We start from the raw sequence: 27,025 nt of genomic DNA, 5'->3' as shown, positions 1-27,025 counted from the left end.
TATCCCAACTCTGGGAACAATAGCCGGGGCCTTAGAGTCCCTGTTCACGTAAGGGCAGTACCCTTGGCTAGCGGACCATAACTCCATTTTTCCCCCTAGTCAACTAGTTTCGGCTCTAAATTCACCCAACTCCGGTCCGAGCTGTCAGCAGAGTGGGCAGGGTAATTCTAGGAGCTAACATGGTGAGGACAGGTAGCCGGGTTCTCCATAAACAGCCCATCTCTCAGGGATAGGTAGATACTTTAGGAGCTCCTGTATGTGAAGAAGGGAGAGGCCCGCACCCGGGAGTTAAAAGCTCCTAGACTCAAAAGCCTTGAACACAAAATCCCAGGCCCCAGACTGAACCACTAAAGAGCTCTGTCCCAGGCAACTTGCGGGTGGAGGGCACCTGATAGGGTCTTGGTTGAGAGCTCCCGCATGACTGCAACCCTCATAGGCTTCATCCAGTACTGCCCCTGCAGGCCGATCCAGGTCCCCACCTGCTACTGCAACTTAGCCTGTTAGAGCAGCTGGGCCGCACCCTGCACTTCAGGGCCAGCTGCGATGGGGCCCCAGGTGCTTTTAGGGACCGCTGGGAGGACAGATGAAGGCGAGGGAGGAGGAACTGTGCTGTCCAGGGGGGGGGGGACGATATGGGGAGGGGAGTGGTGCCCCAGGCCCGCCCCCTTCCTTCAGCCTCCCTGGTGCCTACTCCCGGGTGACTCGGTAACCTGTCGCTCAGGTTCCTCCTCTCACAGCCCCGCCCCGGCCTATCCGGCCCAGCAGAGGTCCCGCCTGTCCGGGGAGAGGGAGCTCCACTGCCGGTGAGGCTCTGACAGACGGCCGGGCTGACAGACTGACCTAGGGGACTAGCCAAGCGCAGGCGCTGGCTGCCGGCGAACAGGTGAGCGCTTCCGCCAGGGAGTTTGCCAATCTGGGCCTCAGTTTCCCAGAGTGGCCATGGGATATTGATCTCTGTCCCGAGACCCTGGGTCGGGCGCTGGGTTTGGAGGGCAATCCAGCACCGGAGCTGAGGACACCTGAGTGTGAGGTTTGGGATGATCTGGATCGCGGGACTCTGGGGACAGCTTAAGCCTAGGTTTGGGGGTTCCGGATGGGGAATGGGGCATAGAAACTTGGGAGAGAGGCTGGGCCTGAGCCTCCCTTGGACTTTTAGCTCAAGAACCGCTCTGCTGAGGCTCCGTCGGTCCAGCGGGCGGCGGCCAGTGTTCAGTGATATTTTTAAGCCGGTGGTGTGTGACTCACTCGCCTTGGTCCCGGCCCCCTCCCAGCCCTGGAGCGGATGAGGGGAACCTGGCAGTTGACAAGAGAGGTGGTGAGGAAGGGAGGGCCTTTATTCCATCCAGCAGGCTGGACCTTCTTCAGGATCTGACTGTGGCGTGGGCATACCACCCAAGTGCCTGAAGGTTGACTTTTCCTGCCTGTCTGAGCCCAAAAGAAACCCAGAGCCAGGGAAACATCAGGCTGGGTCAGTCTTCAGGCCAGAGTCTGGGTGTGGAGTCTCGGGGGAGCAGGGAGAAGCTATGGTGCAGGAGACCCTATGGTGGAAGGAGATCAGCTAGGGCCATTCACGGCTTGGCTGCCCAAGGTCCCTGGGACTCACTAGTCTGTGCTATACACAAAGGTTTCCCCGGAGGCAGAGAAGGGGAAGGCACGGCCACAGACCATCTCTCTACCATCTCCCCCTTGCAACCTTCTTTGACTGTTGAGGGAGGCAGGGCACTGCTGGGGCCCCTCCCACACTAGACTCTGTGGTCCTACCTTGTGCACAGACCTCTGCTAGTCCTGTCTATTGTCTAGCACTGGTCGGCCCATCCCTCCGAGTGGCCTGGGTCTTTTCAGGGGCACCCAGCCCCTCCCACCAATAGCTTTCCAGTTCGGCTCAGCCTCTACTGCTCCCACCTGAAGATTCCTGAACTTTGCTCCCTGAGTAGGACCCAGGCAGGACCCAAGGGACTCCCCCGTGCCATTCCAGGGCCACACCCAGCTCCCACGAGGACAGCCAAGAACCCAGGTGACTAAACTGACCCCTCCCCAAGGTCACTCAGCGTGTGTAGCTGGAATTTGAACTTGGAGCCAGTTCTTCCGCCCTCCTTGCCCTGCCAGGGCCTCCTCCCCTTCCACTGCCGAACCTACCACGAGCTCTAACGTGCCGGGCCTCCCTTCAACCCGGAAAACAGTAAAACACCTACTGGGCCTGGGTGTTCCATCTTCACCAGCAATGGATTATATGGATTTCCTGCTCCCCGCCCCCCTTTAGCTGTAGAAGCCTCCTGGGAGTGAGTCTTCTGCAGGCTAGAAGTAGCCCCAGTGTCATCCCTAAGGTCCTGGCCTACTTTCCCCAAGGGCAGGCCCACGTGTCCAAGCCTGTTCAGAGTCTGTGTGCCTTCAGGCCTGGGTCTCTAGCAGTTTGTTTTGCCCTGGTGTGTGTATTCCTGGCCCCACGTGCCTGGTGCCCTTGGCTGAGCTAGCCAGGAATCCCATTAAGCAAACACCAGGGCTCACCTACTGAGGTCATGAGCATTCCGGACATTCTCCATGGGTAGGAGGACCTAGAAATTTGGCCCAGCCTCTTCAAGGCAGGACCTGGGGTGGGGGTAGGAGAGCAGTCGGAGAGCTGTCAAGGTAAGGCCCTCAGTCCTCACCTCCTGGGAGCCCACCCTCTCAAGACCAGGTCAAACCAGAAAGTACTAGAATACAGGAGGCCTGCACCTGAGCCCTCATACCAGTACCCTGGCTGGCAGCCTGGCTCTAGCATACCGAAACGCTAAAGCTAGGAGAGATGGCAGCATTGCTAATAGCGTCAGACAGAGGTAGACAGTATGTGGACTCAAGACCTCAGGGAAAGCTGGCCACAGAGCCCCAGAAGGACAGCCAGAAATGCTGCCTACCTGTCTCTCCAGGGGCATGAAGGCAGCCTATGGCTGAAGGTCTTTCCAGCTCTCATTTGATTAGAGGCTACTCTCGGCCACCAGCTTCTGTTATGTTCAGAGAAGGGCCCAGGTCTAGGCTATAAGGAAAATTTCCTCACATTGATGGCCAGGCTTCAATTTCTCCAAAATGTACCTGGGGGAAGTCAGGGCTGGGAAGTCTACTCAGGGAGGAACCTTGCATATGGTCACCTGGGTTTGAACTGAGGAGGCCAACAACCCCCAAAACTTCTGCCCTACAACAAGTCTGTTCAGGCTCTCCCAAGATGGAGCTGGGGGCTGGTCTTGCTGGATCTGTGGGCATGTCCACTTGTATATGTAGGAGTTCCTCGGAGTGAAGCCTGGGATAGGGCAGTAGTGGGGTCCCTCTGTGCTTTGTGCCTTCTAGGTCTCCAGCCTTACCCTCTCCTGCTGTCCTCTCTCGTGGCCCCAGGGTTTTTGAAGGAACTGTCTTCACCTCAGGCACCTCCTCCTTCAAAGCCTCCCTGACAGCTTCTAGGAGTGTCCCTGCAGAGAATCAAAAGTCTGAGGCTGGGTGGGGGTCTCCAATGCCACCAGCAACAGCATGGTCCTGGAGGACACTATTTCCTGGGGATGCCCTGCGGAGTCTGGCCAGGCACTGAGGTTCTAGTTCCTGGACCAGGATCAAGAGAGGAGACCCAGGCCAGGAGAAAGTGTCAGCTGGGCTCCTCTGTCCTTAGGTGGAAACCAGGCACTGGGCCCTAGATTCCAGTCAGACTAACATCTGTTCTCTTTGTTCTCCTTGACTCTAGCCACCACTGGGGACACCATGAGCCAATCAGGGTCCATGAGCTGCTGCCCAGGAGCTGCCAAGTAAGTGTTGTCCTACCTCCCTTCAAGTCGTGTGTGTGTGTGTGTGTGTGTGTGTGTGTGTGTGTGTGTGATGTGATATGAGCCTTGCCTTCATCTGCCTCTTCCCCTCTAGTGGCAGCCTGGGCCGGTCTGATGGTGTGCCCAAGATGAGCGCAAAGGACTTATTTGGTGAGTGAAATTTAATGATGGTATGAACTTAAGGAAGATGAATGTGACCCTGATGGTCTCATCCCTGCTTGTCACAAGGCTGAGCTCTAGCCTGGAGTGGTTCAAAGTGCCCAGAGGAGGCCTTTGGACCCTAATCCACTGAGAACTTTGGATGTCTGTCTGCAAAGCTCCTGGCCACTGAAACAGCCTCTGCTATGCTGTAAGGAGAGAGGCCTTTACAAATAATTCAAGGAGCATTAATATTGATTCCACTGGGCAGCCCTGCAACCTGATCGAGTAGGTGGGGTCAGATGGGACCCAGCTGCCAGGTATCTGCTCCAGGGGACCAGGCTCCTTCTGCTCAGCCATGCCCCTCATTTGTGCCTCTGGATGCTAGATGCTGGAAACTGGAGGCCTGGGAAGCAGGAGCTCCAGAGAGCAGGAGTATTCCAGTGGTAGCTGGTAGGATAAGAAGGCCCCGACCTGGACTCCTTCCCTAGTGAAGTGGGCAGCCTCCATTACATAAGACTGAGTTTCCTGCCCCCCACACAAACAAACCCTCAGTGACAGGCTGCTTCCCCCAACACACTCTGAATAAGTCTCTGTCTTCTGGAGCCTCAGGTCCCCAGTGGGGCCTGTCATGGGACCAAGCCAGAGGTCCCCTCAGGAGCGCCAATGCTACTTTCCAGCCTGCAGTCCTCCCTATTGGCTGTGCGGGGTTCAGAAAGCAGCACCCCCATCCCAACTCTCCTCTCCTCCGTGGCCCCTGGGCATCAAGTCCCACTAGACTGGGTCCTTCTCTTTGGGGTGCATGACATCTGTCTCTCCATCCAGAGCAGAGGAAGAAGTACTCCAACTCCAACGTCATCATGCATGAGACGTCACAGTACCATGTCCAGGTGAGGATCAGGAAACTCCCCCTCTTCCCTTTGTTCCAGGGCCAGGTAGAGAAACTGAGGCTCAGGGAGAAGTGGGAAGGGAGAACAAAGGACTGCCCATGCTGGTCTGGGGCCCAGCCACAGTGGGGAAACAGTTTTCCTCGAGGCTGAGGGAGTTCATAGTGGGGCCTGAGCCTGCTCCGGAAGCTGTTGCCTGTGGCCATGTAGCTCAGAAAAGACCATGGAAGGAAGCTGTCATCTTGGCCCCAAAACAAGGAACTGCATCGGGAGGAATATGTTGGAACAAAGACATCCTTTATTGAGGGCTACAGGGAGCCTGGATGGCACTGTTGAGTCTAGACATAACCTGTGCCCTCTGGCCAGCTGCCAGCTTGAATGGCCGTTCTCCTAGTCACTTTTAATTTGCACTGAGAATTCAAAATTTTTCTTTTGAAATGTCCTCCCGGGGCTGACTATGTTCCTAGTCACAGACTGGACTTGTAAGATAATAGTGAAGAATGACAGAAGTAGGAAGAGGAGCCCCCCAAGACGCTGGCACTGGCAAGGGGTCCCCTGTATTCCTGTCTCCTCACCCCACACAAGATCCATACCCCAGAAGGGAGGCAGATAGCTGTCCTCAGAACCTACCCGTGTCTGTAGAATGGACCACAAGAGCCATCAGGAATCCCCATGGCATCTTGGTCCTGCTATCTTGAGTGTTCAAGGTTCTGCTCACCCACCTGAGTCAATGGGTCATGACATGGTGACCACAGCAACTCAGTGTCCAAGGACAGGGCATGGAGGCACAGATGGGTCACCTCATGCCTCTTCCTTTGCAGATAGTGTGCCACCCTTCTCAGCAGTGGAACTTTGTCCTCCTTGGTGAGCCTGGCTCCTGGACTTTGGTCCATACTGCTTAACTCTGCCCAACTGGTGTGGGGACTTTTCTGGCCTGCTCGGAGGCCAGGGGAGCAGGGGTATCATAAGGTGTTTTTGCTCCTCTCTGACAGAAAGACTGAGGCCCGGGGGGGTTGGGCTGAGAAACAATAGGGGGCACTGAAGTTGTGTTTGCTTCTTTTGACTTTTTATACAATAAATTAGTGGGGGGTGCGGTTCTGTTGCCATCACAGTGGGTCATAGAAGAGTTCTACCATGCCTTGGCTTCTTTCAGACCTCCTCGTGTTCAAAGCCACCCCACTCTATTCCCTAGTCATGCTGATCTGTCCTGCATCCCAAAAACTTGTCTTTTTGAGACTGTTGTCCTATAAGGGAGATGTTGTAGTCCAAACCACTTTTGCTTCTTGCTTCATGCGTTTATTTTAAGAAAGCCATATACAGAGGATGGGAGGGCTTTCCAATCATCCCTTCCACAGCACAATCCAGGTTTTCCCTCACCACTGCCCTGCTTCGGGTAGACAGGGGGTGCCCTGACTTTATAGAAGTATCTTGTGCATATGGTTAGACATGTAGATGAGAAATAGCTTCCTCTGTTCTGGGCATAGTGGCACATGCCTTTAATCTCAGCACTTGGGAGGCAGAGGATGATGTGGATTCCCTCTGTAGGCTATGAATATGTTTTATTACCATTGGTTAATAAAGAAGCTGCCTTGGCCAACGACTCGGGCATATTCCTAGCTAGCTAGTTCTTATATCTTAAATTAACCCATTTCTATTAATCTGTATTGCCACGAGGTTGTGCATCTAGGCAGCTATATGGCATCTGCCTGACTCCACCTTCTTTCTCCATATGTGTGTGTGAATATATATATATATATATATATATATATATATACATACACACACACACACACATACAGATTTCCTACCTGGCTTTACTCTGCTAAGCCATTGGCTAAAACAGCTTTATTCACCAACCAATAGGAGCAACACATATAGAAGGACATCCCATATCATCTCCCGTTTTCTATCTAATTAAAAAGAGGCAGTCAGATTTCTGTGAGTTCAAGATCAGTCTGATCTACACAGAAAGTTTCAGAACAGGCAAGCTTACATAGAGACGTTGTCTCAAATAAACAACAACAAAAATCTTTCTTCATTAGGTAATTTGTTGACTAATGTGTCGTTGTCTTTTGATAAGCAGACATATTTGATTTTAGAGACATCTAGTCATATGCCCATTTTTCCTGTCTGTTTACTTTTTAATCTCCAAGGAGCTGTTACCTAACAATGAATAATCCTCCCTTTTTATTCATGGTAGGGTAGTCTCTTGCTTCTAGGCTCATGATCGACTTTATTTAATTTTATTTTATTGAGACCCTGTCTCTAAATAAATAAGCACATTACTAACATTTGATTGAATTGAATCAGATCTATTATCAGTTTAGAGAGAATTGGCATCTTAATATTTTGAATTCCCATCCATAAATATGGGATGTTTCTCTATTTATTAAGATATATATGTGGGGCGGGAGAGATGGCTCAGAGGCTAAGAGCACTGGCTGGTCTTCCAGAGGTCCTGAGTTCAATTCCCTGCAACCACATGGTGACTCACAACCATCTATGAGATCTGGTGCCCTCTTCTGGTGGGCAGGCATATATACAGACAGAACATTGTATACATAATAAATAAATAAATTTAAAAAAAAAGATATATATATATATATATATATATATATATATATATATGTACACACACACACACACACACACACACACATTCATTTTTCAAGGCAGGGTTTCTCTGTGTAACAGCCTTGGCTGTCCTGGAACTTGCTCTGTAGACCAGGCTGGCCTCAAACTCAGAGATCTGCCTGCTCCTGCTTCTGAGTGCTGGGATTAAAGGCATGCTACCCACAGCCTAGCAAGATTTCCTTAGTTTTCTTAACAATGTTTTCTTGTTTTCATTGTGGATGTCGCATTTATGTTTAAGTTACTCTTTAGTCTACGAATGGCATTTGAGAGGTTTCCCTAGTGCAGTGGTTTATCACATCCTGTTCACCACATAAATCATCCCGTGGGGTTTCGTTGTTTTGGTTTGGTTTCACTGTGTAGTCCTGACTGATCTGGAGCTTGCTATTTAGACCAGGGTGATTTTTTGTTTTGTTTTGTTTTGTTTTGTTTTTCGAGACAGGGTTTCTCTGTGGTTTTGGAGCCTGTCCTGGAACTAGCTCTTGTAGACCAGGTTGGTCTCGAACTCACAGAGATCCGCCTACCTCTGCCTCCCAAGTGCTGGGATTAAAGGCGTGCGCCACCACCGCCCGGCTAGACCAGGGTGATTTTTATAGAGACCCACCTTCCCCAGCTCTCCCAGTGGTGGGACTGAAGTCATGAACCACCGCACCTGGCATAAATGGCTTTGCTTTTATTTATTTATTTTTACTATTGTTGTTTTAATTTATCAGATTTATCTATTTTATAGTATGTATGAGTGTTTTGCCTGTATGTAGGGATGTGCAGCACATGTATGTCTGGAACCCAGTGAAGGGCATCAGATCTCTAGGACTATAGTTTCAGAGTCATGAGCTGCCATGTGGGGCTGGGAACTGAACCAGGGTCTTCTGCAAGAACAAAAGGTACTCTCAATAACTAAGCAATCTCTCCAATCCCTTTTATTTTTGAAATTATAAAAATTACATCATTTTCCCCTTCCCTTTCCTTCTTCCAAACCCTCCCATATATCCCTTCTAACTCTCTAACTCTTTCAAATTCAGGGCCACTTTTTTACTAATTGTTTTATGTGTGTGTGTGTGTGTGTGTGTGTGTGTGTGTACATATATATTCCTAAACCTGCTCAATCTGTACAATGTCACATGTGTGTATGTTTTTAGGGCTGACCATTTGGTATTGGATAAGCAATCGTGCTCTCCCCTGGGGAAAACCATTCCTCCTGCTCTCAGCTATCCTCAGCCATCTGTAGTTCTTTGTGTTGGATTGAGGTTGAGGCCTTGCCACCTTGCCTCTGTCCACCTTGGCATGTCTCCTGTTGTCACCCTGTTCAGCTCATGGCAGGCAGTCGTGTTGGTGAGACTTTGTGAGTGTGGCTTCCGACATTACTCACAAATCTCATGGTGAACTCCCTGAGCCTCCCACTCTTCCACAACCTTTCTACCCCTTCTTCTGCAATGTCCCCGAGCTTTAGGTGTGGATTTCTCACCGGGACAGGGCTCCACAGCTCTGCACTTTGGTTGGCTGTGGTTTTCTGTAATGGTCTCCTTTTGTTGCAAAGAGAACTTGCCTTGTTGAAGGGTGAGGACTGTACTTACCTGTGGGCACAAGGACAAATATTTAGAATGTAATTAGGGATTCTGCTGACGGAATGAAGTGGCCGCTGTAGTTTCTCCTCCCAGATCCACAACTTTACTAGTCCTGGGTAGAGGACTAGGTTTTCACTGCCAGGCAAGATTTCCCTCATGATAATAGGATCTTAAGCCCTATTAGGGAGCTGTGGAGACCACCAAGGACATGCACCACAGTATTGTTTTTTAAACTTTGTCTTCCAATTATTTGCTGTCTATATATAGCTAAACAATGGAATTTTAGCATGGTTGTCAAGTGTCCTGAGACTTTGATGAATTTAGTGATTTCCTTGTAGACAAGATTTCTTTCTTTTCCTTCCTTGCTTCCTCCCTCCCTCCCTCCATCTTTCTTTTTTTCTTTTTTTCTTTCTTTCTTCTCTCCTTTTTGTTGTTGTTTTTGTTTTTCAAGACAAAATGGCATAAATAGTACTGTTTTTAGTTACTCAGAAACAGTTCCCTGGTTCTGTGTGTCCTTGGCTGTTCTGGAACTCACTCTGTAGACCAGGATAGCCTCAAACTCAGAGATCCACCTGTCTCTGCCATACACACACACACACACACACACACACAAATTAAAAAAAAAAAGAAGCCAGGTGTAGTGGCACACGCCTTTATTCCCAGCGCTTGGGAGGCAGAGGTAGGAGGGTCTCTGTGCATTCAAGCCCAGCCTGGCCCACATAGTGAGTCCAGGACAGCCAGGGCTGTATAAAAAGACCCTGTCTCTTTAAAAAAGAAGAAACAGCAAACAAAATGTATTATCCTCAGGAAATGGAGGCTTAAGCCTGTAATCTCAGCACTAAACCCGCAGAAACAGGAGGAGTTCAAAGCCAGCTACACAGGCACCTGCACTCACATACACATAACCACACACAGGTACACACACCTACACATAATTTCAAAATAATTTTTAAAAATCTTTAAAAATGGTTTGGGACTGAAGTGATGGCTCGGTGGTTAAAACTGCTTGCTGCTCTTGTAGAGGACATAGGTTCAATTCCCAGAACCCACAGGGCAGCTCACAAGCACTAGCAGCTTCTGTCCCAAGAGTGCCCTTTTCTGGTCTCCATGGGCTGCTGCACGCACGTGGCACAAAGAAACCGCAAACACACACACATGCACAGGAAAATACATATACAAACAAATGGATGCATAAATTAATTTATTAGTTAATTAAAATATTAAAGTTTCGGCAAGGGTAGCTGGGTCGAATCTGCATAGAGGCAGCACCGGTCGTCACCGTAGTTCCATCTTTTCCGCGATGTTGCCCTTAGCCAAAAACGCACTAAGCCGTCTCCAAGTTCGAAGTATTCAGCAAGTGGTGGCAAGACACAGCCATCAGAAGCGGACACCTAATTTCCACGACAAATATGGAAATGCTATATTAGCAGCTGGAGGCCTCTTCTGTATTTCTGCATGGACATATACAGCAACACAAATTGGAATAGAATGGAACCTGTCACCTGTTGGCAGAGTCACCCCCAAGGAATGGAGAGATCAGTAGTCATGCCAGCTGGTGCAATAATGAAGGAATTATTTCAAAACCAATCAATAAGTGATGCCAAGTCAAAGAATCATGTATTCCCTATAATATGGCATATTGAAGAAAAAATAAAGTACCTTTGAAACCTTCAAAAAAAATATTAAAGTTTCTTTTGTCAGATAGGCTCAGGCTGTCTTGGACCTTACTATGTAGGCAATACTGGCCTTGAACGCAGAGATCTGCCTGCCTCTGCTAGTACTAAGATTAAAAGAGTGCACCGCTACGTCCCGGCCTGAAATAAATAATATTTTTTAGTGGAACTGAGTATATGGTTCAGTGGTAAAGTACTCACCTAGATCAGGCTGGCCTTGAACTCACAGAGATCTGCCTGCCTCTGCCTCCCGAGTGCTGGGACTAAAGGCATGCGCTACCACCGCCTGGATTTAACCCATATTTTTTTAATATACTCTTTTTTTTGGTTTTTTGAGACAGGGTTTCTCTGTAGCTTTGGAGCCTGTCCTGGATCTCACTCTTGTAGACCAGGTTGACCCCAAACTCAACAGAGATCCGCCTGCTTCTGCCTCCTGAGTGCTGGGATTAAAGGTGTGCGCCATCATTGCCCGGATTTAATCTACATTTTTTTTGTGTGGCTCGGTTACCTTTACTCTGTACTACCCACGCTGCTTCCTCTCCATCTAGCTGGTGATTCTGCCTTCTTTCCAGAGTGTTCTCTCTGCCCTGAAGTCTCGCCTATACCTCCTGCCTAGCTATTGGCCATTCAGCTCTTTTTAGACCAATCATAGTAACTCATTTTTATACAGTGCACAGGAATGTTCCGCAACATTTATGGGCATGAACATGTGTCTGTGTGTGTGCCCCAGGAGGTCAGAGAGGGGTTGGCTCTTTGAGGCTAGCGTTCCAGGCAGTTGTGAGATGCCTGGTGTGGGTGCTGGGAATTAGACTCGGTTCCTCCGCAAGACCCCTATGTGCCCTTCATCTCTGAACTATTTCCCCAGCCCTGAAGGCCTCTTTTCAAAAACAATCCCTTAGAGATGTTTATCTCAGTTCTCTATATGAGAACCATGCAGGTTCGCACATCAGGGTTGTGCTGACCTCAGACAGTGGGGAAATCATCCTTTCCCTTTATTTCCAGAAAAGTTGGAGCAGCATACGTACAATTTCTTACTTAAATATTTATTAGGATTTACCAGAGGCTTCTGGATGCAAGAATTCCTTTGTTTGGGTTTTTAAATGTTATTTGTTTATTGGATTTTTGTTTTGTTTTATTTTGGTCTTTTTGAGATGGGGCTTCTCTGTGTAGCCTTGGTGGTTCTAGAACTATAGACCAGGCCTCAAGAGATCCACCTGCCTCTGCCTCCTGAATGCTGGGATCAAAGGCCTGTGCCACTATGCCTGGCCTGCAAGGTTTTCTCTGTGTGCAAGTTTCGTTCCCGTGTCTGTATGATTTGTAGTAACGCCCTTTCTTTCGCTTTCTGAAAATCCTTGATGTATTTTTGTTTGCTTTTTTTTTTTGTTTTTGTTTCTGTTTTTCTTTTTAATTATTGTTGCAGTTGTTTCTTAGGGTTTTTTGTTTGTTGGTTTTGGCTTTGGGTATTTTTGTTTGTTTTTGTAGCAGGGGTTTTCAAGTTAGCCCAAGCTAGCCTAGATCCTGTTTATCAGGTCGCGCTGGCTTTAAATTTGCAGTGACCCCTCCTGCTTCCTCTACCTCTGCCTCTCCAACGGATGCTGTGTTTCTAGGCAGACACCACTGCCACGTCCAGCTGAGATATCTGTGTGGCCTCTAATAACCCTTGCTGAGGGGACTTGGGGCTTTATTAAATCTTTAACTTAACTTTCTGTGTTGTTTACTTCTCTGTGGATTTTGTCCTTTTGCCCTTAATTTCCTTCTTGTATATACTTTGGGTCTTGTTTTATTGTGTTTTGCCAGCTTTGTTTGTTTAGTTTCAGTACTAGTGATGGAAACTCGGGCCTTGCACATGCTAGACAAGATTCTACCACTGAACCACACACCCAGCAGGTTTTTCTAGCTTATTAAGGTAAAAGCTTAGATAATTAATCTTAAGTGCTTTTTTTAAAGTCTAATATATTCAGTGAAAGTTAAAATTTTTGCTGAAATGTTAGTTTATCTCACAAATTGTGATATATAAGCTTTTACTCAGCTCCAAATATTTTAATACTTTTACATTTTTTTGTGACCTCATTTTTTGTTTGGTTTTGTTTTTCTTTTTTTTTTTTCTTTTCTTTTTTTTTTTTTCTTTTTAAGACAAGGTCATACTATGTATCCCTGGCTGGCCTACAACTCATAGAGCAGGCTGGCCTGGAATTCATAGAGACCCACTTCCCTCTGCCTCTGAGTGCTGGGTCTAAAGGCATGAGCCATTGCCATTTGCCTGGTTGTGACTTCAATTTTGATCCATAAGTTATCTTTACTATATGTCATTCATGCGTGCATTCATTCATATGTTTTTGAGGCAGGGTTTCACTCTGTAGCCCAGGCTAACCTGGAATTCCTCATCCCCTGCTTCCTCTTCCCAAGTGCAGTGATTACTATCATCTATCACCATGCCCACCTTAGTTTAGTCATTTGATTGTCTTTGAGACAGGGCCCCATAGCTCCCAGACCAGCCAGCCTGGAACATTATGTGGATGAAGAGGACTTTGAACCCCTAGTTCTCCTGTCTTGAACCTTCCAAGTGTTGAGATTGCAACTTTGCACCACCACACCCTGCTGAAGTTTTTAGTACTGATTTCTACTCTCGTTCCCCTGAGGCCAACGCACTCTGTGACTTACTGCGTCCTTCTTTGTCACCTAGCAGCCCGATTTTGTATGGCTAATTGTGTGGCATTTTGTTTCAGTGTTTACCTTGCCTCACAGAAATGGAAGACCTGTGCCCTCCCCAGTGTTTCTGCCTACTCATTGTTGAGTCTGTCTCAGCCGTCAACCTGCAGGAAATCTTGCCTCTGTAAAAGAATTTGGAAGGGACGATGCAAACATAAGCTTTTCAAGGTGTCACCACTTTGTCAGCAGAGAAGCTTGGCAAGATGAGAACCCCTGCTTCTCTGAGTCTAAACACACAGTGTAGCTCACAGGGACTTTCTGCCCTGGTCAGTAGGATAAGTGAAAGAGTCAATATCTCATTCCTGAAATAATGGTCTCTTCAGAGTGTCAGTTTGCAATCTTTTTATTTAGCAAGACTTCATCTAGTTCACTTTGTTAAAAAGTTACATTGGGTAGGGGAATGGTGCCTCCCGCCTTTAACACCAGCACTGGGGGGAGGGACTGGCGGAGGCAGGTAGATCTCTGTGAGTTCAAAACAAACAAAGAGCTTACTCCTCCTTTAGAACCAGGATTTTTTTCTCACTTTCCCTTAATAAAACTCCATTCATTCTGCTGAAAAAAAATGAAAAACAAGGCCTGGTATAGTGGTGCATACCTTTAATCCCAGAGTTCCCTAGGCCGTAGCAGACAGATCTCTGTGAGTTCAAGGTCTATGTAATGAGTTCCAGGGAAGCCAGAGCTACATATGAGACCTTGTCTCCAAAACCAAATAAAATAATAAACGAAAACAGTTGGGTGTAGTGGTGAAGGCCTTTCTTTTCAGCACACAGGAGGAAGAAGCAGATGGGTCTCTGTGAGTTCCAGGCCAGCCAGGGCAAAAATGAAACCCTGTCTTAAAGGAAGCAAATAAAATAATAAAAAAATAAAAAGTTATTTATAACCCAGTGTGTGGTACACACCTGTAACAGTGAGACAGTGTCTTGAAACCTTTAACAGAACTCAGAAGTTAAGGAAGTTGTTTGTTTTTTCACAGACTTTGTGCTCCTGCCCTTCTTCAGTTTTTTGGTTGGGTGTTGTTTTGTTTTGTTTTGTTTTGTGGGGGATGGGGTTTCTCTGTGTAACTACTCTGACTGTCCTGATACTCAATCTGTTTACCAGGCTAGCTTCAAACTCGCAGAGATCGCCTGCCTCTGCCTGCAGGGCGTGTGTCACCACTCTTTCTGTCTATAAACCAAAACTAAGCAGGGGCTGCAGAAATGGCGTTTACAGAGGATCCAGGTTTGGTTCTCATCACCCACGTCAGACAGCACACAACTACCTATAACTCCAGTTCCAGGGGCTCTGACACTCTTGTTTCCTCTGACACCAGGCACACACAGGGTACACATACATACGTGCATACATGTAGGCAAAACACTCATACACATAAAATGAAAATAAATTAAAGAAAATAAAAAGAAAACTAACCATAAGCAAGGGGAGGTGGCAGAGGCTTGTAATCTCAGCACTTACTCGGGATGCTGAGGTATGAGGATTACTGGGAAAAAAAAAGAAAGGGGGTGAGGAGCTTAGGGTGTGGTTTAGTGTGTAAAGTATTCACCTACTGTGCATGAAGCCTTAGGTTTGATCCTCAGTATCACAGATTGGTACAGAAATCTCACAGAGAAAAAAAAAAAAAAAAAAAAAAAAAAAAAAAAGAAATCTCACAGAGATCTCTCTGCCTCTGCCTGCCGAGTGCTGGGATTAAAGGCGTGCATCACCACTACCTGGCTTCTTTTTTTTTTTTTGTCATTTATTTGTCTTTTGTTTATGTATATTTTTTGGGACAGGGTCTCACTGTGGGTGTACTGAAACTCTCTATATAGACCAGGCTGTCCTCAACCTCACAGAGCCTCTGCCTGCCTCTGCCTTCTGAGTGCTGGGATTAAAGGCGTGCATTACCACTACCTGGCTTCTTTGTTTTTTTGTCATTTATTTGTCTTTTGTTTATGTATATTTTTTGGGACAAGGTCTCACTGTGGGTGGACTGAAACTCGCTCTATAGACCAGGCTGTCCTCAACCTCACAGAGCCTCTGTCTGCCTCTGCCTTCTGAGTGCTGGGATTAAAAGCATGTACCGCCATATCCAGGCAGTCCGGAAAATGATTTAATTTTGTTTTTTCATGTGTGGGTGTTTTGCCTGCATGCATGTGTCTGTACACCATGTGTTCGACTTAAGGCTGTAGAAGTCCAAAGAGGGCATCAGAGCCCCTGGAACCAGTTGTGAGCAGCCATGTGGGTGCTGAGAACTGAACCCCAGTCTTCTGGAAGAGCAGTCCTTGTTCTTAACCCCTGAGCCACCTCTCCTGCCCCAGTCTGAAAGTGTTTGAGGACTTTAGTCAGCGATCATGACCAACAAAGACACACACCAGAGCAGAAGGGTACTTTCTCCCACCTGAGGTGGAGCTGCGACCGGTCAGGATCCCTAGTTGGCTGAGGCCTTCCCTTGGTGCCTCAGGGTTTAAGGAGTAGAAGAACTATGCCCAGCGGTGACCTCTGACCCCTCCCTTAGCACCTGGTCACGTTCATCATGGACAAGAGTGAGGCTATTGCCTCAGTGGATGATGCCATCCGGAAGCTGGTGCAGCTGAGCTCCAAGGAGAAGGTCTGGGCCCAGGAAATGCTGCTGCAGGTGAATGACAAATCATTGCGACTGCTGGACGTGGAGACTCAGGTAAGTGCAGCGAGCGGACGGGCAGAGGCAGGGCCAGATGTTCAGTTCATCCAGATGCGTGTGGCCCTGCTGGTCTGTGGACGGGAATGGGCTGAGGGTGGGTGGGGAAAAGTGGATCTAGCTGAGAGTCTAGGCCCCTTTTGGCAACTTAGGGTGCCTTAGATCTGTACCTGCTAGATTGCCGAGCCCTGTTCTCTGCAAGAGCCTGACTGGCTATGTCAAGCCAGACCTGGCTGTGCCCCAGGGGCTATGCTCTGGACCACCAGTTTAACGTCTATGTCCCTGCCTATGGGCCAAGTCTGGGCTGTGTTCCTGTTTGCACCTGTGAGTTACACACGTGTTCCTATCTGTGGAGCATGTTCCACTTGCAATGACCAGTAACTAACTATGTGTCCATGGGTTCCCGGGCTGTCAGTCCCTTTCACACTGCATACATGGTCTTATCTATGCCCATGGTGGCAGCCTGCATTTACATCCGGGGGCCGTCAGGCATGGCTGATCCATCACATACCCTCCCCCAGGAGGAGCTGGAGAACTTCCCGCTGTCCACCGTGCAGCACAGCCAGACAGTGCTTAATCAGCTTCGCTACCCCTCCGTGCTGCTGCTGGTGTGCCAGGACTTGGACCAGAACAAGCCCGACATCCATTTCTTCCACTGTGATGAGGTTGAGGTAAGACAGCCGGCCAGGGGTGGGCATGATGCCAGCTAAACAAGCCGACTTGACACCCCTGTGTCCCCAGGCGGAGCTGATCCAGGAGGACATCGAGAGTGCCCTGGCTGACTGCCGACTGGGGAAGAAGATGCGGCCACAGACCCTAAAGTAGGGCCCTGCCCTAGGGATGTGGATAGTGAAGGATCTTGCCCTTAGGTTTGGGGCTCAGTAGCCTGGGTAGTGAGGGCTGCAGGGTGGCAGCACCCAGCAGGACCATGGCCAGGCTGAGCTGTACCTTCCTTTCACCTCTAGGGGACACCAGGAGAAGATCCGTCAGCGGCTGTCTATCCTGCCCCCTCCTCAGAGTCCAGCCCCCATTCCCTTTCAGCGATATGCTGGAGATTCCCCGCAGGCCAAGAACCGCGTGGGCCTGCCATTGCCAGTGCCGTTCAGTGAACCAGGTAGGCTGAAGGATGGGTGGGAGCACCCCGATGGGTGGGAGCACCCCGGGTGGGTGGGAGCACCCCGGGTGGGTGGAACGCCCCTTGGGGTTTATGAAGAACCCTTCAGCAGCTCTCTGTCCCCCAGCAGGTTATCGCCGTCGGGAATCCCAGGATGAGGAGCCACGGGCCGTGCTGGCTCAGAGAATAGAAAAGGAAACGGTGGGTGCCCAACTTTCCAGGACTCTTTTCCATCCTTGTCCACTTGCTGTTGGCAAGGAGCCCGGCTCATTCTGTTGCTGATGACAATGCAGACTGACCCCTGGTCCTTCTTCTAACCTCAGCAAATCCTCAACTGTGCCCTGGATGACATTGAATTGTTTGTGGCTCGGCTGCAGAAGGCAGCTGAGGCTTTTAAGCAATTGAACCAACGGAAGAAGGGGAAGAAGAAGAGCAAGAAGGCGCCAGCAGGTACTGACAGGAATAATAGGGAAGGAATTTGGGGCAAGATGTGGCAGACGTACACCAAGCTGGAAGGTGTCAAGTTTGGATGGGGACAGTAGCCAACAACAAGAAGGACTTGTCAGCCACTCAGCGGGTCCAAGGCTCATAGCTTTCTGCCTTTTGCCAGAGGGTGTCCTCACACTTCGAGCGCGGCCCCCCTCAGAAGCAGAGTTTGTTGACTGTTTCCAGAAAATCAAGCTAGCCCTCAACCTGCTGGTGAGTCAGCCCCACCCTGGCTCTCTCTCTCTCTCTCTCTCTCTCTCTCTCTCTCTCTCTCACACACACACACACACACACACACACACACACTCCATCTGTCACCTGCTTGTGCTTCCCACCCCCAGGCAAAGCTGCAGAAGCATATACAAAACCCCAGCGCGGCTGAACTGGTGCACTTCCTCTTCGGGCCTCTGGAACTGGTGACTAGGGCTGGGGTAGGGTGGGATCAGGGACAACAGGATGACACCATGGGCTTGGGTGGTGAAAGAAACTTAGCATATTCAGGCTGTGTCTAGGTTTCCAGGAGGCCACAGTTCCTCCCTGAGGGACAGCCTGCAGAACTGTGGTCGGTGGGTGGTAGGCTGGGGCTTGTGGGTTTGCTGGGCTGGGCCCCCCAACTGACACTCTCTCTGTGTCCAGATTGTCAATACCTGTGGTGGCCCAGATATTGCACGCTCTGTCTCCAGCCCTTTGCTTTCGACTGAAGCTGTGGGCTTCCTGCGTGGCCACCTGATCCCCAAAGAGATGACACTGTGGGAATCATTGGGGGAGACGTGGATGAGGCCTCGGTATGGAAGAGGGACAAGATATGAACCAAGACGGAGGTCTCTGGTGGGTTGGTCCCAGCAGGGAATGTGACTGACCTTCTGTTCTGCCAATCACAGCTCTGAGTGGCCCCGGGAGCCACAGGTGCCACTTTATGTGCCTAAGTTCCACAACGGCTGGGAACCACCCCTGGATGTCCTACAGGAGGCTCCCTGGGAAACAGAAGGACTAGCATCTCTGTCCAGTGATCAGGTCAGAACTCCAGCCCAGCCCCACGCTTCCCCAGAGCTCACCACCCCAGCCCACCCCTGCTACCACCCTCAAGACCCCGAAATCAACAGTACAGTCCACTCCAGCCCCTGCAATATCAGGCCAGCTTGGCTTGCCCGCGCACATGATCCTTTGTCCTCAATGGTGCTGGGTCACAGCACATTCAAGCTTCTCCCCTGTACCCCACTCATCATGGTCCCTCTAGCCCAGCCTGTACCCCCTCAAGCCCAAGCTCCACGCTTTCCCCACAGATGACCCCCATGAGCCGACTGTCCACACGGCACTCCCCGAAGCACAGCATCTCCTCTGATCTCCCCCCAGAAGACATTGCACCGCCAGGCAGCTCCCCGCATACTAACAGGTAAGTCCCCGCAGGGTGAGAGCCACATGCTGCTGCAAGCGTGCCTGCCAGCACGCGTGGCAAATGCCTGGCTCTGCTGTAAAAGCTTTAGTTTCCAAATGAGAATCCAACTTTATTGTTTTATATAATTTTAATTCTTATTGAAAGTATTTTTTTCATATAAAATATTCTGATATGGCTTCCCCTCCCCTAACTCCTCTCAGATCCTCCCCATGCACCCAAATCCACCCCTTTATTTCTCTCTAATAACAACAACAAAACGCAAACGAACCAGAATAGGAAACAGCAAACAAACAAGCAGGAAAAAAGGGAAGCAAAGAAGAAGCACAGGAAGAAACATACAGAAATGCACACACTCACACACACTCACATACACACACTCACACACACTCACATATACACACACACATACACTCACACACACTCACACACACTCGCACACACATACACTCACACACACATACACACACACATTCACACACACTCACATACACTCACACACATGCACACACTCACTCACACACGCACACACTCACTCACACACACATACACACACTCACACATACACACACTCACACACACTCACACACGCTCACACACGCACACACATACACGCGCACACACATACACACACTCACACACGCACACATACACACACACACGCACACACACACTCACACACACATGCACACACTCACACACATACACTCACACACACACGCACACACACACTCACACACACACACTCACACACACACACATACACACACAGAAATCCCATAAAAACACGAAACCAGGAACCATAATACATAAGCAAAAGGCCTGTAAGGTTAAAAAAAAAACAAAAACAAAATCCAAGCAAAGTATTATGTTAAAAACCCTCCAGACCTCCAAAATTACCACTGGGTTTGTGTTAGCCACCAATTTTCTTCTTAACTTTGTAGCCTACAATTGAAGGAAAAACTTCCAGTTACACATACTTATACAACCTTAATTCACACCAGTCCTTTCTATACTTTCTTGGTTTACAATCAAGGTTAAAAAGGGATAGGGGCTGGGTATGGTGGTGCATGCCTTTAGTCCCAGCACTCAAGATGCAGAAGTGGGCAGATCTCTGAGTCTACATAGTGAGCTTCAGGCCAGCCAAGGCTACTTCGAGAGACCCTATCTCAAAAAACAAACAATAGCAAAAAACAAACAAAAAACCAGGTGTGCTGGCTGGCTCGTTTCCTAGCACTTGAGAGACTGAAGTAAGAAGATTGCTCAGACCCCAAGGCCTGTTCTTTCAGCTCCTAAATGAGTCCTGGGCATAATGGTGCACACCTTTAACCCCAGCACTCAGAGGCAGAGGCACGTAGATCTCTGTGAGGCCCAGGCAGCCAGTGTCTGCATAGTGAGATTCTGTCTCGAAAAATAATTAATTAAAACCAAGGTTAGAAACTTACTGAACCAAAAAAGGAAAGAAAGAAAGAAAGAAAGAAAGAAAGAAAGAACTGGACACCAGCAGCCCTGCCAAACCCTGACCACTGTGGTGTTGCAGGGACACAGATTGGGGGTCCCATTGCTCCCTCCCCTGCTGTACACCCTTCATCTCACAGTGAATAAAACACAAGCCCAAGAAATGGGGGTACCCTCCTGTCTCTCCCTCCTCTGCTTCTTACTCCTATCCAGGGTCTACCTGGTGATCCCGGGGCTCCCTTTCAAGGGCTAGACACAAGAATTTCCAGCATTAGCCTTCTTTAGCGTGGTATCCAGTGCCCCTTCTAGGACCACATGTCAGGATCATTCTCAGCCTGTCAGTACACAGGGCACACACCTAACCCCCCATTTCTCCTCCCTCTCAGGTGTTCTTGAATAGGGCATTACCCTGTGTCAGGACCACACTAACCCGGAATGTGACCTGGCTGGGGGGGATAAACCAATAGCCAGAGCTCACCCCTGCTCCAGGGATGCAGGGGGGGGCATCCAGAGGACACATGGTTGCCTCTAAGGGACTATGACTGAAAATATCCTAGCCTTGTGGTCATCTGGCAAAGTGTGACACTGTTACCTCCCCTGGCACACCTCTGTGGTTCTACTCCCTCTGCGGAGCAGGGCAAGAGATTCCCTGAGACAGTCTGGGCTGGGCCAGCCTCTTGGAGTCTGCTCTGCCCCCTCCTGCCTGCTGGGATGTCACAGTTTCCCTTCCCAGCTGATAAGCACAGCCTCTCTCCACTGCAACCTGGGCAGCAGCAGGAGAGGCTGCTACAGCTGGGAAGTGGGAAGAGACCCCAGTCTTCTTCAACCCTTCCTGGTCCTGCAGGGGCTACCAGCCGACACCAGCCATGGCCAAGTATGTGAAGATCCTCTATGACTTCACAGCACACAATGCCAACGAGCTGTCTGTGCTCAAGGATGAAGTGTTGGAGGTGAGGACTTGGGCTATCCAGGGGAAGTGGGCTGTGCTCTGGGGCTAGGTTGTGCAATCCACCCATCTTCCCAGGGTTCTTGACCTGGGTTCACAGGGTCTCTCTGACCCCCAGTGAGCCACCAAGCTGGCCTTCTGATGTCTGGGGGATCTCTAAAGGTCTACAATGGTGGGTGGCCTTACAATAGAAGCCAGCAGGGTCTTGTCATTTATGCCCACCCAAGAGCACTACCCTAGACCAGCTTCCCTGTGACAAACCTGAATCCAGGCCACCCACTGAGGGACAGAAAGTGGAGCAGGATGAGGAAAGCTCTACATTCAGAATCAGGTTAAGAGGTACCCTATCTGCAGGACTGGGGAGGCCAGGCAGGCATGGGGTAGCCTACTAGGCCAAGATGGTACCCAGAGGATGGAGAGCTGGGCTTGAGGAGACACCTGGAGGACTCTCTGTCCCTCTGTAAAGGGTTCGGCAGGTGATCCCATCCCCCGGCTCTCACAGACTCTCTAGAGGTCTGTGCAGGGTGTTGCTGGGTGTCCCAGACACTTTATACCTTCGCAGGTATTGGAGGATGGCCGGCAGTGGTGGAAGCTGCGGAATCGCAGTGGCCAGGCTGGCTATGTGCCCTGCAACATTCTGGCTGAGGTTCGGCAGGAGGACGTGGGTGCCACCTTGGAACAGGTGATCGCCTGCCATGGCTCCATTCTATCTACAACACAATCAGAGCCCCTAAGGTCAGGGGTGCAGCTAGTCTCAATGTGACATTTGAACCTGAGCCCTGGAAATCTGCTGCCCCTAAGCTGGGCCCAGGGCTGGTGTGGGTTCCTGGGGTCTTATTCAAGGGGAGGGCTGGCCCACACACCTGGGGGTCCTGGGTAAGCCCTAATAGCCTCTCACCTTACCCCTCACCTCTTCCCCACCCTTTGCAGTCTGGTCAGAAATACTGGGGTCCTGCCAGCCCCACCCACAAAGTGCCCCCAATGTTTGCAGGGAACAAAGAAGGTAAGTAGAACCATTTTGGGGTCAGAAGTGCGGGGGGGGGGGGGGGGGCGGGGAAGGAGGAGAACTGGAGGGGCTGAGAGCGTGCGCCCTACAGAGCTAATCCAACATATGGACGAGGTCAATGAGGAGCTCATGAAAAAGATCAGCCACAACAAGGCACAGCCGCAGCGCCACTTCCGCGTGGAGCGCAGCCAGCCAGTGCACCTGCCACTTACCTTCCAGTCAGATCCCAACGAAGTCCGAGCCTGGTTGGAAGCCAAGGCTTTCAGTAGCAGGTGAGCCCTGTGTGCACAACCGGAGGGGCGGGGCCAGGATACCACCACGCCCACGGCCCTGCCCTCACGCCCACCTACCCCTAGGATCGTGGAGAGCCTGGGGATCTTGACTGGGCCCCAGCTCTTCTCCCTCAACAAGGAGGAGCTGAAGAAAGTGTGCGGAGAAGAGGGCAGTCGCGTGTACAGCCAGCTCATGGTTCAGAAGGCTTTCCTGCAGGTGAGCGGCTCCTGCCTGTTTCTGAGTTCCTTCTCTGGCACATGCGCCTGCTCCTGGGGTCACTGGGAAAGCAGAAAACAGTGCGACCCTGTCCTGTACAGCCTATCCCCACACCTCCCTGCTGAGGTCCAATCTTTCTTTCCTAAACACAGAAAAGTGGGTCGGAACTGGAGGAGGTTATAGACAAGATTAATCCCAAGAACCAGAGGAAGGCGGAGGACAGCTAGACCAACCTGCATACTTCGCCAGAGGCAGAGGGGAGGCCGCATCTGTAGCAGGCCCAACCCTGATGCATGGAGTATTATTTTTATATGTGCTTTATTTTATACCAAGGACACAGATGGGCTGGGTGCAGCTGGCTCACCTGCCTTCAGCAGCGACACCTGTGGGTGGCTCCTTTGCCCCCACCCCACAGCCCCAGCCCCAACCCATTTTCTTCTCTCCAAACCAAGGCTAGCCTCAGCCAAACCTGTACCTGGCAGTGCCAGTTCCCCCTCAATCTGCTGCCAAGGCCCCAGGACTCTCCAGGTGGGCAAGGCCTCTTTCCCTGTGTACATGGAGGCTCCTGTCCCTTCTGACGCTGGGCCCCAAACTCCACACCTCTCCCTTCTGTTGCTTGCTCTAAATTCTCCTGCCCCCTCACCCACTGAGCTAACTGCACAATGGGCCTGAACTCCTGCTGGCCAGCTTGATGACCTTGCCCACTCCTTCACACTGCTAGCACCCCAAGAACAACCCGGTCAGAGGCTCCGGGATAGGAGGCCTTGGGTGCCCTGCTGGTATCGAGTATGCTGTATTCTCTATTCTTTCAAGATCTAAGAATGGACTAGACATAGGTACTGACTTCAGATCTCTGATCCCACCTAAAGGGCCTGGGACAACAGCTGTCTCTGACTGTTTCCGCCAGCCTTTGTGCAGGTGGCTGGTGAGCTTCCTAGCACTGGATGGAGCCTCAGACCCAGAGATGAGACTCGGGACTCCAGCTATGTCAATAAACCAGTTGTCTTCTAGCAACTTCCATGTCTGTCTCTTGGGGTAGCAGTACCCTGACCCCAGTCCTCACACCGCCTCTTCTTCCTCCTCCTTTTCCTCGGAGACAGGGTGAACTCTGAGTCACTCTACCCCAGCCTCCTGCGCTGCGATTCCGTGTGCATATCAACACCCCTGGCATTGCCCCTTCAAAGAGCTGTCCAGCAGAGAGCAGCCCCATGCACAGGTGGTGCTGTGGCCACGCTAGGAGACACCACTCACCTCCATGCCCATCCATCATGGCCCTAGGGCTATGCAGAGGGTGTCTAGATGGCCCAAAAGCCTTCCAATCCGCTGGCTTTCAAGGAGCCCATTCTGAACAGGAACTAAGCCCAACAGACCCAGGAACATGAACCAGAGGGGAGGTAGAGGCACAATTTAGAGAACTTTGATCCAAGATGAAGGAGGTGTCAAAAAAGAGAGCTTGGGCCTGAAAGACTCCACTAACAAGCTGGCAGGGGACACCAAGCTACTTGCCTGACTGGCCAGAGTGTCGCCTTTGGAGCAGGCCTTTGGTGCCATCTGCTGGCAGCTGTTTATGCATCGTTGGGTGACTGCTAGATGCCTTGCTCCTGGCATGGGGACTGTCCTGTTCCAATACTGCAGGTGAACCGGATTCTGGCGAGGGGCGTCTGAGTCCTCAGCGTGCTGTATAGAGTCTGAGCGGTGGAGACTGCTCTCCAGTCAGCCCACCACCCTGCTAGGCTTGGCCCCAGGCCTCCCAGGCACCAGCCTCTCAACTCAGAAGCCCTTGGGCAGGCTTTCCAACAATCTTGCCTTCAGAATGGCTGGAGTCACCCTTGGGGGTCTCCAGATCCTGTGTGTGCTTCCTCAGCTAGCCCTACTCCCTCATCCGTGACGCACCTCTCCTCCAACACTTAATGCTGCTTCCGGACAGCTGAAGAGGCTCCAGACCTCCCCTTGCCCCAGAAGCTGCCAGCTCCTCACCCCCATGGGACCTGGCTCCAACTAGATAGTCTGCTCAGGCCAATGGGTTCTCAGAAGTTGTACCAGCTTTCCCAACAATTCTAGAACCTTTAGAAAAGTAGAGAGCTAGGTGTGGTGGCATACACCATTAATCCCAGCAATTGGGATGCAGAGACAAGAGGATCTCTGGTCCACACAACAAGTTCCAGGCCAGCCAGGGTTCCATACAAAGATCTTGTCTCAAAAAACTAAACTAGCCGGGCGGTGGTGGCACATGCCTTTAATCCCAGCACTTGGGAGGCAGAGGCAGGCGGATCTTTGTGAGTTCGAGACCAGCCTGGTCTACAGAGCTAGTTCCAGGACAGGCTCCAAAAACCACAGAGAAACCCTGTCTCGAAAAACCAAAAAAAAAAAAAAAAAACAAACAAAAAAACAAAAAAAAAAAAACAAAAAAAACTAAACTAAACTGTAAAAATGCTTACTTTTAAATATCTTTTAGATTTTCTTGTTTTTATTTTGTGTGTATGAATGTTTGTCTGTACATGTAAGTATGTATACCACATATATGTCCGAAGCCCACAAAGGCCAGAGAAGAGATCCTATCCTCTGCCACTGGGGCTATAGATAGCCGTGGGTGCTGGAAGCTAAACCGTGGTCCTCTGTAGCAGGAGAGTTCCTAAAGGCTGAGACAGCTCCCCTTTTTAATTCTTTTGAGACACAGTCTGAGATAGCACCTCAAACTTTCGGTATGGCTGAGGATGGCCTTGAATTCCTAATGCCCTAGTGCCGGGATCATAGGCATGTACCCGGTTTATGTGGTGCTAGAGATAGAGGCATACTCTGCCAACAGAGCTCAACCCTCAGGGACTTTAAAGAAAATAGGAAAGGACCACCAAGGCCAGCCACCTAGTGATGCTGGAAGAGCCGCAGCCTCGGGACAAGTCATCCCCGGACCTTCCTAAGCCGTTTACGCTCCTCTCAGTTCTGAGGGGTCGCTGTTCACGGCCTGCTAGTGAGGGACAACAAGTTCTAACCTTGCCCCAAGCACTGTCCTCAGCATCGGGAGGCTCAGTCACAACTTAAGATGCAGGCATGAACCAAGAAAGACACATGCCAGGCGGTGGTGGCACACGCCTTTTATCTCAGCACTTGGGAGGCAGAGGCAGGCAGACTTCAGTGAGTTCAAGGTCAGACTGGTCTACAAAGTAAGTTAGGGCTGTTACACAGAGAAACCCTGTCTCAAAAAGTCAAAGAGAGGGCTGGGGAGATGGCTCAGCGGTTAAGAGCACTGCCTGCTCTTCCAAAGGTCCTGAGTTCAATTCCCAGCAACCACATGGTGGCTCACAACCATCTGTAATGAGGTCTGGTGCCCTCTTCTGGCCTGCAGGCATACATGCCAGATAGAATATTGTATACATAATAAATTATAAATATTTAAAAAAAAAGTCAAAGAGAGAGAGAGAGAGAGAGAGAGAGAGAGAGAGAGAGGCCAGGTCACCTGGGCTGGGGTTCGAGTGTAAGTATCCTAATAGCAGCATGCCTCACACCCTGATCCCTATCCAACATGTCAGCAGGGGAGGGGAAGGTTGGCACTCCCCAGAGACCCCAGCTGAAGAGGGTCTGGCCATGTGTTGGGTGAATGATCTTTAAACCCTCAAACCCAGGAACGGTTTCCAAGCAGCTCAGCCAATAAGCTGTCTGTATATGGGACTTCTGGGACCACTCTGTGCCTAGCTCTGCCACCAGCAAATATTTCCATAAACAAGGCCATCTCTGTCCAGGGACAAGCATGTCTTTGTGAACTGCCAACCCCCAGCCTCCCACAGCAGGCCATGGACGCCTGTGGCCACTCAAGGCATCCAAGACACAGGGTTTCCCACACCACTCAGAAAGGGCTTTCCCTGTCTCAAAAAAAAAAAAAGTTGCCTTCTGGAGATATTTGGGGAAATGACATAGACGGTGAGACACCCTTCGTGATCCAGCAAAGATGGTCATATTACCTAGGTAGAGTGACACTTAGCCAAAGTGAGCTACAAGTTCCAGGAAGGAACTCTTGGGGGAAAAAATGGTGCTGAGAAAATGCTTTGTGTGTGGAGGAGAGAAAATGATCAACCCTGCTCCCTAAAGATGAATGTGCCT

The 27,025-nt window shown here is 50.1% G+C and overlaps 2 protein-coding genes across 4 annotated transcripts; both read left to right on the top strand.

Annotated features, from left to right (window-relative positions):
* The first annotated feature begins 738 nt into the window (after positions 1-738).
* On the top strand, positions 739-23,940 carry Eps8l2 (EPS8 like 2). Of its 3 annotated transcripts, none has more exons than XM_041667064.1 (21): positions 739-883; positions 3,704-3,764; positions 3,877-3,932; positions 4,746-4,810; positions 15,877-16,038; positions 16,560-16,709; positions 16,780-16,859; positions 17,004-17,152; positions 17,283-17,353; positions 17,476-17,602; positions 17,763-17,851; positions 17,980-18,054; positions 18,275-18,423; positions 18,520-18,652; positions 18,922-19,031; positions 21,334-21,439; positions 21,998-22,117; positions 22,366-22,438; positions 22,533-22,713; positions 22,798-22,930; positions 23,083-23,940. In XM_041667064.1, the coding sequence occupies exons 2-21, from the start codon at positions 3,721-3,723 to the stop codon at positions 23,155-23,157; spliced, it is 2,148 nt and encodes a 715-aa protein (XP_041522998.1). In that variant the 5' UTR covers positions 739-883; positions 3,704-3,720; the 3' UTR covers positions 23,158-23,940. The 3 variants fall into 3 exon arrangements, with proteins under 3 accessions (XP_041522998.1, XP_041522995.1, XP_041522996.1); XM_041667061.1 differs by having other exon boundaries at positions 17,280-17,353; XM_041667062.1 differs by lacking the exon at positions 739-883 and adding an exon at positions 1,983-2,014 and having other exon boundaries at positions 17,280-17,353.
* LOC121457965 (cytochrome c oxidase subunit 7B, mitochondrial) lies at positions 10,255-10,683 on the top strand. The gene has a single exon (XM_041667065.1). It carries the CDS (start codon positions 10,304-10,306, stop codon positions 10,544-10,546), a length of 243 nt encoding a protein of 80 aa, XP_041522999.1. The 5' UTR covers positions 10,255-10,303; the 3' UTR covers positions 10,547-10,683.
* Positions 23,941-27,025: the final 3,085 nt, after the last annotated feature.

The sequence above is a fragment of the Microtus oregoni genome, unplaced genomic scaffold (assembly GCF_018167655.1).
Source record: "Microtus oregoni isolate MIOR12 unplaced genomic scaffold, Mior012 000016F_ref0000370, whole genome shotgun sequence".
Taxonomy (NCBI): domain Eukaryota; kingdom Metazoa; phylum Chordata; class Mammalia; order Rodentia; family Cricetidae; genus Microtus; species Microtus oregoni.
Note: the sequence above shows the minus strand (reverse complement) of the source record. Positions and strands in the feature narration are given on the sequence as shown.